The 12,875-nt window shown below is 42.1% G+C and overlaps 1 protein-coding gene and 1 long non-coding RNA gene across 4 annotated transcripts in view; one reads left to right on the forward strand and one right to left on the reverse strand.

Moving 5' to 3' along the window:
- LMNB1 (lamin B1) overlaps window positions 1-12,875 on the forward strand; it is a 33,826-nt gene that overhangs the window by 19,207 nt on the left and 1,744 nt on the right. For both annotated transcript variants that reach the window (XM_077344444.1, XM_077344443.1), the window contains exons 2-10: window positions 3,384-3,540; window positions 3,768-3,893; window positions 4,239-4,409; window positions 5,830-5,955; window positions 6,622-6,842; window positions 7,703-7,928; window positions 8,583-8,687; window positions 12,192-12,311; window positions 12,521-12,637. In XM_077344444.1, coding sequence (XP_077200559.1) covers window positions 3,882-3,893; window positions 4,239-4,409; window positions 5,830-5,955; window positions 6,622-6,842; window positions 7,703-7,928; window positions 8,583-8,687; window positions 12,192-12,311; window positions 12,521-12,637 — 1,098 coding nt within the window. In that variant the 5' untranslated portion in view covers window positions 3,384-3,540; window positions 3,768-3,881. The remainder of the gene's footprint in view (window positions 1-3,383; window positions 3,541-3,767; window positions 3,894-4,238; window positions 4,410-5,829; window positions 5,956-6,621; window positions 6,843-7,702; window positions 7,929-8,582; window positions 8,688-12,191; window positions 12,312-12,520; window positions 12,638-12,875) is intronic.
- The window catches only part of LOC143840960 (uncharacterized), a 31,075-nt gene that overhangs the window by 12,214 nt on the left and 5,986 nt on the right, over window positions 1-12,875 (reverse strand). Inside the window, exon 1 of one of the 2 annotated variants that reach the window (XR_013232494.1) lies at window positions 2,376-2,428. The exons of the other annotated variant lie outside the window; for it this stretch is intronic. This is a non-coding gene — a long non-coding RNA (uncharacterized LOC143840960). Of the gene's footprint in view, window positions 1-2,375; window positions 2,429-12,875 lie in introns of those variants that run through there. 2 annotated transcript variants of the gene reach the window in all.

Below are 12,875 nucleotides of genomic sequence, written 5' to 3' on the forward strand. Positions count from 1 at the left end.
CAACTGTTTGGATATCCTTAGAAGGCAAGAGAAGTTGAAGCAGCTGTCCTAAGTTCCACATTGACATTCTGAAATATAGTGGATCTCAACAAGAGAGTTAGTTTAACCTGGCATAAAGAAACAGTTGCTTTCTCAGTTGCAGAACAGCAGGATGGTCAATTCATATGTTCTTTGTGCTTGGGGAAATGCTCATGCAACATGCCAGTTTTCAACTAATAGGTTTGTAAGCTTATATTCTTGCATTCACATTTACTGGATGTGCCCCTTCCTTTTATTATTTATTTGGTTATTTTGTTCCCCACCTTCCTCCAAAAGCAGTTTATTGTGTTCCTCTCCTGTATTTTATCTTCACAACAACTCTGCCAAGTAGATTAGGGTGAATGTTTGTTACTGTTCCAAGGTCATCTCACAAGCTTCTATGACAGAGTAGGGAATTGAACTAGAGTCTCCCAGGTTGTAGCCATGACACCCTATGCCCACTGGTTCTATTTTACTTGTATTGTCAGTCAAAGTGAATTCATGACAACTGTTCAGTCTCTTACAATGGTGGTCCCCAACCCCCGGTCTGGGGACCGGGATCGGTCCGTTGATCAATCGGTACCGGGCCATGGTTCCTCCTCCGCGGCTACTGCCTCGGGGGCTGCCCTGCCACTCTGCCACCGGCTCACCTTTGGTGCTCTCTAGTGGTCGCCATGGCTGGGGCTCCCCCTTGGCGTGGCACTGTGCAGCTGCTGCTGGCAGCGCCCCCCAGCAGGCGGCAGGAAGTCAGGGGCACCGGCAGGAAAGCAAATGGAGCCATGGGTTCAGGCGGCGGCGTCCCTCAGCAAAAGACTACCCCCCCCACCATGGGCCTCAGTAAAATTGTCAAGCATTGACCGGTCCCCGATGATAAAAAGGTTGGGGACCACTGTCTTACAAGACTTCCAATAATATGCTAGACAGCATGTGTTTTTCAATAAACTTGTCAGACTCATTTCTTCAAGTGCAGACTGATAGGCATCTTCTAACCAGTCGTGTTACATAGTAACAGTTCACTATGGGTTCTTTTTGACACAACGGGGTTCACTGAATCAAAAAAGTAATTCTGAACTTGCAAGAATTTAATAAAATGGTATGCTAAGTTTGTCCTGGCAGTTTTGGTGTTGTTCAAGTAAGACCAAGGTACATAAGAAGGGCTCTGGTGAGTCTGACTCTGGTGAGTCCTCTCTCACACTGTGGCCAACAAGTTCCTCTGGATTGTCAACAGTAGGGCATAGAGGTTGGAGACCTCCCCCTGATATTGCCTCCTGTCTCTTGGATTCAGAGGTTGACTACCGCTGAACTTGGTGGTTCCCTTTAGTCATTATTGTTACTAGCCACTGATAGACCTGTCATTCATGAATCCCTAATCCAGTTTTAAAGCTGTCTATTCCTGTAGCCATTATTGCATCTTCTGGCATTAAATTCTACATTTAAATCACTCTCTTGTAAAGAAGTATTTTCTGTTGTCTGTTCTGAATCTACATAAGCTTCATTAGATGGCCTCAAGTTATAATATTTGGGAAGAGGGAAATAAAGGTCTCTCTCTGTCCTGTGACAAGAGTTGAACTTTTCATACAATCTCTGGGCTTCTTTCTTTTAGTGATGGGTGAAATTTTTGTTCATGGTCCTGCATTCCTTCTTCAAGCAGCCTCTGTTCCTGGGAAACAGAATTGTGGGCAGTTGCATCACCAGCTGACAGCATGGCAGTACACACAGGATACAACTCACAGGAAGAGACTAGTTGCCAAGTGTCAGATATGAGAACAAGCCTATTGCTTATGTACTTGCAAAAGTAGTAATTCTGGATGGATGGAACCCGCCTAGTTCCTTAGAGTTATGAGAGGACAGTATCTGACTTCCTGTGGATTATAGTGAAGCCTACTGTGGTGATCCCATAAGGAAGATTTCTTAGTGGTTAACACTGGGCCTACTGGCCACTTCACCTGAAATAGTAAGTAGTCTGAGGTACGCTAATACTAGTATGTGTACATTCATTGAATTACCCGATACACAAGAAACTAATCCTACAGGTCTCCAGTTCATTCACTGCCACCACAGTATTTATCCTTTGTGATTACATAAATCTTAGCTATCGTAACCAGCATGTGGCTGGTTCCTGTGGAAGTGACAATGTTATTGGAAGGGAAATTTGGCTTTAAAATAAAACTGCTGTAAGGTCTACAAGGTTGCAATGTGTGACTGAAAGTGCATGGAATTGAAATAAAGAGCCAGAGGGGGTGATGAATTAAGATTTTTTAGTGGTTGGATGAATGATTTCTATATCTTGCACTATTCTTGCTCTGATGCACGCCTAGCAACACCAAAACTAAATTACACAGATTAATTCAGCCTACCCCAGGCGTCTTTGGGCGCCCTGATGGGGAAAAGAGGCCGAGCAATGTCAGGCCATCCGTTTAACTGACGCCTAGCTCAGCCACGCCTCCTGTTGCCATGCCAACACACACCCTGCCCAGAGAATGCCAGTGCTGGGAGTTCTCTCCCACCAGCCAGGTCCCTGTCGGCGTTCCTCCCCCACAGCGGCTTTAGATGAGTCTTGGGGGCTTTTTACTGGAGAAAAAATTCATGTAATTCGTTGTTAGTACATGCTCAATGTGTGGGTACTAGTTACTTTGGAATGAATGGTTTAGGCTAATAAAAGCTGTTGAGCACATGGATTTATGTGCTGTTCAGGTTCTGTCTTTACCAAAACTCCTTAATCAGCCATTTACTGTTTTTGGTTTTTAAAATCAGGGCTATGTTTAATTTTAGCTTCTCTCTGATCTTAAATTAGTAGTTGTATTCTGTTTGGGCTAAAAGTGCTTGCATTGTAATAATACCACTGATGGTTCATGTGCTGAAATGATCAGTCAATGGGATGGATTCAAACTTCTGTGAATGAAGCCCATGGAAAAGATGTCTTCCTTTTCCTTCAGTCCCTTGTGTTTAAAAAATGTCCTGAAGTCTGAGAGCCCTTTAGGAAATCAGTGGAAACTGGAACTCAAGTCTGTGCAAAAATGGGATGGGAGAGATTTCTGTCACTCTTTTTGTTGCATTCTGTCCTGTTCCTCATGATCCTCTGGTCTCTTGCTGTGATTTGGGCAGGGAGGTGCAGGGGATTGGAAAAAGGTTTCCACTTGGAAAGGGGCTGGATGCAATTCATAGTCTTTTATCACTTTAAAGTCCTTTTTTATGATGAACATAAAGAGTTCCACAGGTAGACCAGCATATATCTACAAGTGCTCAGGCATATCTAGAGCTTTCTTTTTTCCCCCAAAAATAACCTACATATTCCTCCCTGTTGCAATAAAGTGTTTCACTTTTGATTAAACACTTAATTGAACTTAACTTCTCTGGTTTCTTAGTTATGCAAAAAAAGAATCTGACCTGAATGGAGCCCAGCTGAAGCTTCGGGAGTTTGAAGCAGCTCTAAATGCTAAGGAAGCAGCACTTGCCACAGCGCTTGGGGATAAAAAAAGTCTAGAGGGAGATCTTGAGGATTTGAAAGATCAAATTGCTCAGGTAAGATGTGAGCAGTTTTTACAGGCATGGACTAATATTTAAGATTAAATTGTGGCATATTGACTGGATGTTCGTTTACTGGGGACAGACTAGCATAATATTTGCTCCTTTATATGCACAAGCTGGAATAAATGAGAGTTTCAGATGTTTGAAGTCTTGTATGAATGCTTAGTTTCTGCTTCTGATATAGTGCCACATTTATATTTTGTCATGTTGTCTCTTTCAAGCTTGAAGCTGCTTTAGCAGCCGCTAAAAAACAACTGGTAGATGAAACATTGCTGAAGGTGGATTTTGAAAATCGCTGTCAGAGTTTGATTGAAGACCTGGAATTCCGAAAAAATATGTATGAAGAGGTAACTGTTGGGGTTCCAAAGTAATAGCCTTGTGGTAAGATAATGCGTGAACAGTCACTTAGGTGATATAGTTAAAATTTGTTATTAAATGCCTCTATTTAAATGGTGAATGCTTTCTAATTCTGAACTGCTATATTTAAGATTCTTTAGAAGAGTTAAGCAACAGTAAGCATATTGAAGAGAAGTTTTCTCCCTACTTGGTAGAACATAAAGGAATTTCAAGGTCCAGTTGGAAAGTCAGTGGACTGTGCCTCGACAGAAAATGGCAAAAATTTGACAAGCTTTGTTAGCACTGTCTTAACTTTCCTAGTGGAATGCTTTTACCACAATTTGCATTATTTGTAGGAAATCAATGAGACTAGGAGAAAGCATGAGACTCGTCTGGTAGAGGTGGATTCTGGGCGCCAAATAGAATATGAACACAAACTGGCCCAAGCGCTTCAGGAAATGAGAGAGCTGCATGATGTACAAGTGAAACTCTACAAAGATGAACTTGAAGAGACCTACCATGCCAAGGTATTCATACTTGCTCTCAGGTATCTTAACATTCTAGTAGCTGCGTTAGATAACTTTTCATTGTAAACTGACTAGATCTTGAATATATTCTAATTATATTTAGTTTAAGACTCACCTATAAAATTCTGTAGGTGCCCAGAAATTAACATATTATGTTAAATATTCTTCAAGAGAAAATGCATATTTTAAAATGATTAACTTTGACCATCAAAACATAGTCAAAAGGGAAAAAATTATGTAGTTGAACATTTAGGATATGTTGGGCATGTTAAATTTGAGTGACAAATTGAAAGATACCTTATAGTTCTAGCTTCATTACATATTATTTGTTTCTGAATTCAAAATATATATTTAAAAGTAGGCATTTAAGCACTGCTTGATTAGTGCAGATCAAGTGGCTGATGCTGCTAGCACACATCTGCAAACAGTTTCCCATTATCCATATCCTTTGAATGCCACTTGGTGGAACTGGGGGTAGAATACTCCCACAGAAGCTCTTCATGTGAACATTAGATGGTATGTAGATTAGGTATAAAATAGATTACGTAGGTAGGTAGATATAAATATGTTCTAAGCTACCCTGGGCATTGTGGAAAGGTTGGAATATAAACAAAGTTAAAACAAAGTAACGCATCAGGTTAAAACTGCAATTTGTGTGACATATCATCACTAGCTGCTGATCAGAGTAACTTCCATCAAAGGCACATTACAATAATTCTGCTCTACCTCTTTTACAGAAGAGAGTATAGTAGCAGTCCGTTTCATGTCTGGCAGGCTGTTCCAAAAATAATGTCAGTGTTACGTGAACCCTGAAATTCTTAGCATTGTGAATATTTGTCTTGCCAAGAACCAATCATTCAACAGTCAAAGCAATTTCCTGCTTACTGCATTTCCCCTGGCTATTGAGAGCCATAAGTCTTTTTGTTTTTTAAGTAATAACTCTTAAGAATTCAGTGTAAGCTGCCTTATGGATCCATGTTTGAATGTATTAAATTGGTATGCACTGTAGGAGTATATTACACTCTTAATAAAATCACTGGTAATTTAGTATGAATTCATTAGGACTCAGGTTATGAATAATTTCTAGTTGGTGCTCAAGAGTTATATTTGAAGGTTTTATTTGCTTAGGAAATACCATATTGGCTAAATTTATAAAGTTACAAAGAAGCTTCGAGTGTGCATTGTCGGATTTTAATTTTGTTAAGCTATATTTTCTGAAATTGAAAGGTTTCCTCCAAGTCAGTCACTTGTTTTTTTTCGCTTCCAGTTTGTGTAATGCCTGTATGACAGGCTTCCTGTATTACAGGAATTTGGTGCATTACTCAGTGACAATGCAGAACTCTAAAGTAGAAGTGCACACTTATGTATCTGTTGGCAAATTAAACATTGGGGGTTTTGTGTGTGTGTCTGCAACCTGTAGCTTGAAAATGCGAGACTTGCCTCTGAAACAAGTTGTTCTGCAGCCAGTGCTATAAGAGAAGAACTCATGGAAAGTCGCATGCGCATTGATAGCCTCTCTTCCCAGCTGGCTAATCTACAGAAAGAGGTAAAACAGCTGTAATTCTCAGTTGGTCACTGCACAAAATGTTTGAAAGTTTTTTTTTCTTTTTGTGTTCTTTTAGAGTTAGACCATGATAGAGGTTCTGTGGGGAAAAAACTGGTTTTGTGAATCAATTCCAACTCCTTAATACTTAAAAAAATGTTCTCTAGCCTTTAATGCTTTGAAGATATGCTTGAAAATAATTAAATAGGACCCGATGACATGTCCAAAAGGGTTGACTGGATATAATTTGCAGTCATCCAGTGTCGGGGTTCAGGGTTTCACTGAACCCCTAGCCCTTCACCGTAACTAGCAGAACCATCCTGAATTATGTTCATTGGCCCTGTAATCTGTATTCTTATAGTATGGGCACAATATTGATCATAAGCAGCTACATTTAGGTTTCTTATTGTAGTGTATAGTAAAAATAATAAAAAATAATATCTGAAATGACAAACATCTCTCTGCTCCAGATATGAGCCTGTTGTGCAATTGTCCAATGTTTTGCTTGATTTATTCTTGCCCAACATAGAAAACGTGTTTCTTCCACTTCAGTGTCTCAGACTGCTTTATATCCATAGGCAGCTGTTTTGCCAATTTTAAAATACATTTTGTAATATTGTGTTTGTTTTTAGAACTTATTTCTGAGGCTTTTTTCTTTTGTAACTTTAGTCGAGAGGATGGCTAGAGCGGGTTCAAGAATTGGAGGACACCCTGGCTAAAGAAAGGGATAACTTCCGCAGAACACTTTCTGACAAAGAGAGAGAAATGGCTGAAATAAGAGATCAGATGCAACAGCAATTGAGTGATTATGAACAACTGCTTGATGTAAAATTGGCTTTGGATATGGAAATTAATGCATACAGGAAGCTTTTGGAAGGTGAAGAAGAAAGGTAAGGTTAGTTGTTAAGGTTTTGAAGTGAGGAATTATGGAAATGATAGTGACAATCATGTAGTCAGGCCATCTTAACATTGAATTCATCATTGCCCCACTAAGTATACCATGTCATCATCAAATGTCCTCCAAGCTGTGGGAGTGGGGGATTAGAACATAAAAGCAGCACTCCAAATAAAATAGCTTCATTTATATACTTTCAATGAGACATCTGCACAGGTTTCTCATTGAAAGTATTTCTGAGTTCCATCTTTGATGATGACCTTCAGCCAGTTCCTTAATTTTGAATTCCATACTTATTTACTATATGTTACTTTTCTGAGAGAAAAATGAGGGATTTTATCTTTCATGTTGGGTGAGCAGTAGAAATTAATGGTTGGGTGTCAAGCCATTGCAAGTGGGGAGAAGGGATTACATAAAATCCCATGTAGCCTTTGTTTAGAATCTCATCTATGCAGCTTCCTTCTGCATAAATTTTGTAATATATTTTGTTCCCTATCCATAATTTTAAACTCTGGTTTTTGGATGTCTGAGATTAACACATACAATACACCAATTTTCTTATAATTAAGAGAGGCTCACAAGGCATTTCTCAACAGTGTAGCTTGTGATTTTGCAATTACTCAGGTAAATTCCTCAGATTTCGACTTTCCTTTTTGAAAAAGGCACTTGGCATATAAAATGGGTATAAGAAGATTTTTCTTGATGATGTAATATCTGTATGTCCTGAAACTGATAAATGTAAGGAAATTGCAGGTGCCACATCACAGAGAAATATTCATAAAATATAAATTGTAATGATGATGGATAAAAGCACATGTTTAAATGTTGTTTGCATCTGAATTTCGTGTTCATCAGGTTGAAGCTTACTCCTAGCCCATCTTCTCGTGTGACAGTCTCTCGGGCATCATCAAGCCGCAGTGTGCGCACAACCAGGGGGAAGCGGAAGAGAGTTGACGTTGAAGAATCTGAGGCTAGCAGTAGCGTTAGCATTTCTCATTCAGCTTCTGCTACTGGGAACGTGTGCATTGATGAAATAGATGTAGATGGGAAGTTTATCCGTTTGAAGAACACTTCGGATCAGGTATGTGGTCTGTGGTCATGATGCTGCTACCAGGATTATGTCCCATCTTTCAGGGTGGTTATGAGGATAAGACACTGTGGGAATGGGAATGAGCACTTCTCTGAACTCCTTGAAACTCTTCTGTATGATTGGAGAAGATGGAAAATAATATGCAGTAACCTTCTGAAAGTGATAATTTGTCTGTAGTAACAAAAAAAACCCAAGCCCTATGAGGAAAGGCTGAGGGACTAGTTGGGAATGTTCAGCCTGGAGACCAAGGAGGTTGAGAGGGGACGTGATGGCTGTCTTTAAGTATTTGAATGGTTGTCATTTAGAGGAGGGCAAGGGGTGGTTCCTGTTGGCAGCAGAGGATAGGACCTGCAGTAATGGGTTTAAGCTAACTATAGAAGAGTACCGGCTAGATAGCAGGAAAAACATAGTTCAGCAGTGGAATTGGCTGCTTAAGGAGGTGGTGAGCTCCCCCTCACTGGCAGTCTTTAAGCAGCGATTGCAAAGAGACTTATCATGGATGCTTTATGCTGATCCTGCATTGAGTAGGGGTTGTACTAGATTGCTTGTATGGCCCCTTCCAACTCTGTGATTCTGTGATGTTCCATATACCATTTTATGGCTACAGCTGTAAGGCCTCTGTATTTGTTTTTTGCTTCTGTTTAGGACCAACCATTGGGAGGCTGGGAGATGATTAGAAAAATAGGAGACAGTTCTGCTACCTATAAATATACCTCAAGATATGTGCTGAAGGCAGGTCAGACTGTTACGGTAAGTAAAGCATATTTAGCTGAAGCAATATGATTAGTGGACTGAGCAAATATGTGGGTTGTTAATACAGTGGATGCATCACTAGATACTACAGTAATTCTGTGTAGGCTTCAGTTGCTGTTAAAAAACCATTCAACTAGGAAGTTGCACATTTGTGGGTAAAACTAAATTTTAACTTGATAAATGCATATTCCCAGACATGTTCTTCATTGAGAACAAATGCAGGAGCCAGAGGGCACTTAGTAACTGGATTATCTGGAAAGAAAGAGAGGTGTTGACCCTGTCTTGTGCTTGTTGAGAACTCAACAATTGTCTGTTCCTCCTATTTCCTCTTCAGATGTATTTCCTTTTGGTTTGCTTTCTAGGGAATAAAAGAGATCTAGTAGCACTGCTTTGGCTTGCAAGTCTTGGAGCCACCAGTACATTGGCCATTGCTGTGTCTGAAGCCTCAGGATGAGCCTGGCAAATAGTGAGAGGGTAGTGGCAGCAATTGTCACCTTGCAGGCTTCTGAACATTGGTAGCAGACATAGTGCATGAACAGAGATGTAAAATTCCCAGAAACATTCAGGCTGGGGGTGAGGCGGGGGTGTTTTCTTATTGTAATCCACCCGGAGTTCACAAAGATAGGACAGATTATAAATCCCATAATTAATTACTTAATTAAATAATGAATTCCCCCAAGGTGTGTGTGTGAAATATATGCAGCACTTACCAGCCTTGTATTTATTTTAGTACTGTAGCAACATATAACAGGAGTTCTTCTCTCCAAAATTTCCAGTTTTTATATTGGAAGGGGTTAGTGGAGAAATTTCCAGCAACTAGTGTGTGTAGGTTGTGCTTGCATTAGGCCTTTTATGGAAGACTAGGGGCAAAGCCTGTTGTGTGCTGTAATGCAGCAGGCGCTAGCTGATGGTTTGGTGTGGGTTTAGTGTTTCACTTGGAAGCTGGCAACCCTAAGAGGAGGTCTCTCTGTGCACAGTATTCCTAGGCCAAATCAGGTTTATGCACATGAAGGAATTGTGGAATTCCTGAACATGAACCTACACATATCCAGGCAGCCTTACCTCCTCGGCAATGTTTTCTTGACCTGAAATAGGCCAGGGGCACTGTGTGGCTGGTTGGGTGGCTGTGGAGGCATTATCCCCTTTTGAGGCCCCACTTTCAAACCTCCAGGAATATTTCTAGCCCAGGGGTGGCCAACCTCCAGGTGGGGCCTGGAGATCTCCTGGAATTAATGCTCATCTCCTCCAGACTATAAAGATCAGCTCCCCAGGAAGAAATAGCTTCTTTGGAGAGTGGACTCTGAGGCACTGTACCCTTTTCAAGCCCACCACCCCCTCACTGGGCTCAGCTAGCACAGTCTGTTGATTGGTTTTATGCCAATCAAGGTACTCTGACTCTGGCTGGTGATGTCTGCCTGAGGCCTACTGCTGGCAACTGCAGTTCCTGTTGTTGTCCTCAAAGCCAAATTGTTGCCTAATAAAACTGGAAAACCTGGTTCCCTCCAAAGTCACAGTCTGCTTTCCTATAAACCCTTTGTATGTGAACTCCCAAGCTAACTTCACTTGAAATTCTGGACAACTTATGACTTTTATTTTATTGGACCTTCATAGCAAATACTCATTTTTATTTGTCAGGCCAGGCCTGAGCAAAGTCACTTCAGCCCCTATATCTCTCCAGCCAGTTGCTTATTCACCATTTACATTTACAAGCTCTAAATATTCCTTATTGAGATCTTCCTCCACTTTCCAGACTTGCGGAACCCTTGCTGGTCTGTTTGTCTGTTTGCGCCAGAAAATAAAAAAATTGTTGCTGTTAAGGGCTTGGAACTCCACCCCAACCGTGTGCCACTCCACCCCGACCTCAGCCTGCAAGTCCCTACCATTGTCTCTACTATTGCTGGCCATTGCTAGACTATAAAGATCAGCTCTGCAGGCAAAAATGGCTACTTTGAAGGCTGGACTCTGAGGCATTGTATCTTTTTGAGGCCGCACCTCCAAACCACAAGGAATATTTCCAACCTAGGGGTAGCCAACCTCCAGGTGGGACCTGGAGAGCTCCTGGAATTAATGCTTATCACTTCCAGACTATAAAGATCAACTCCCCAGACAGAAATGGCTGCTTTGGGGGGTGGACAGGGCTGCTATGCAAAATAAACATTTGAGGCCTCCCAAAGAGGTTGTTGTGAAGATGAGGCTTACTGCACAGAGTTGTTGTGCAGATGAAATTTATGAGCTCTAATGTTATAGCTCCGGACTGCTAGCTGGACAGGAAAGGGGAGGAGATGGGGAGTTAACTCCAATGAATAAAGGTAAAGGTATCCCCTGTGCAAGCACCGAGTCATGTCTGACCCTTGGGGTGACGCCCTCCAGCGTTTTCATGGCAGACTCAATACGGGGTGGTTTAACAGTGCCTTCCCCAGTCATTACCATTTACCCCCCAGCAAGCTGGGTACTCATTTTACCGACCTCGGAAGGATGGAAGACTGAGTCAACCTTGAGCCGGCTGCTGGGATTGAACTCCCAGCCTCATGGGCAAAGCTTTCAGACGGCTGCCTTACCACTCTGCGCCACAAGAGGCTCTTACTCCAATGAATAGCCATCTTTTAATATTCTAATGCAGTGGTCTCCAACCTTTTTCAGGCTGGGGACCGGCAGAAGCAAGGAGGGTGATTGCCCAGCCACACATGAGCGGCACTTTTGCGCATGCGCGAAAGTGACCCGCATGCGCGTTTTCGGCCACACATTGCCCATGTGCGTGTGCGTGGCCCTGCTTCCCTCTCCACCCCCTCCCACAGTAAGAAGCTTGCCGGGCCGCAAGATTGCGGCCTGGTAAATTTCTTACTGCGGGGGGGGGGGCGGGGAGAGGGAGCCGCGGCCCAGTGCCAGGGCCTTTGTGCCACTGCCCGGTGGTTGGGGACCACTACTCTAATGTGTTGGGATTTTAAGGGTTCTGTGTTTTTACTATTTTATTGTAAACTGCTGCAAATCTTTGGGAGCGATGGTATTTAAATCAAAGAATAAATAAATAAACTGGATGCTGTTGTGGGGGTTCTTTTGCCTCCTCTGTGGTAGGCCTCAAATGTTCAGAGAATGGTGGAGAAGAGACATGCATGGCTTGGCTGTGTCTTCCCTCTAGCACCAAGTCCAGCCACAGCAGTATTTTAAGTGAGAAGCGGCTTTTCTGTGGCCCCCCCTTTCAGCCAATGTTTAGGCAGAAGGGGAAAGCTTTCCCTCCTCAAAAGGAAAGCACACACATGCTCGCAGGCTCCCTTGCTTTGCTTTCGGAAATGTGTCTCTCGCCTCAGGGGGCTGCTAGAGGCTTCCTTTACAGCAGGCCTGAAGGGAGGGGAGTGCAGAATCCTGAGCAAACGCAACAATTTGCCCTGAGTGGGGGAGGTTCCACCAATAGGAAGCTTTGGAGCCTTCAGCATTTTGTCAGGGTCACGATCTTATGTATATAGATGCATTTTAATCCTGTATGATTTGTTCTTTCTTTCCTAGGTTTGGGCTGCTAATGCTGGAGTAACAGCCAGTCCTCCTTCTAACCTCATCTGGAAGAACCAGAACTCTTGGGGCACTGGCAAAGATGTGAAGGTTGTACTGAAAAACTCTCAGGGAGAGGTAATGTGGGGAAACTTCCCTTGACTACACTTAACCTGAACACATTATGAACCAGTTGTTGAGCATATGATTTTCTAGCTAGCCTACATGTCTGGTATGGTATGGATGGATTATATAGCCAACATATAACTGCAGAAAGGGTCTTGATGTGCGCTTTACTGTATTAACATTGCCAACCTCAGATAATAGAATAGTCGTGTCTATTACAGGAAGTTGCTCAGAGAAGCACTGTCTTCAAAACAACTTTACTTGAAGCTGAAGAGGGAGAGGAAGTAGAAGAAGAACCAGCTGAAGCTGTAGAGGAGGAAGATCTGTTTCACCAGCAGGTAACATACATTGTCCTAGTAGTGATTTTCAGCAGGAAAGTGCGACAGGTTTAGTATATTGAAACGTAGAAGAATAGATTTTTATACCCCACTTTTCTCTAACTTAAGGAGTCTCAGAGTGGCTTACAATTACATTATCTTCTTTTCCCTGCAATAGGCACCTTGTAAAGTAGGTGGGACTGAATGAACTGTGACTGACTCAAGGTCATCCAGCAGACTTCATGTGTAAAAGTGGAGA

The sequence above is a fragment of the Paroedura picta genome, chromosome 7, assembly GCF_049243985.1.
Source record: "Paroedura picta isolate Pp20150507F chromosome 7, Ppicta_v3.0, whole genome shotgun sequence".
NCBI classification, from domain to species: domain Eukaryota; kingdom Metazoa; phylum Chordata; class Lepidosauria; order Squamata; family Gekkonidae; genus Paroedura; species Paroedura picta.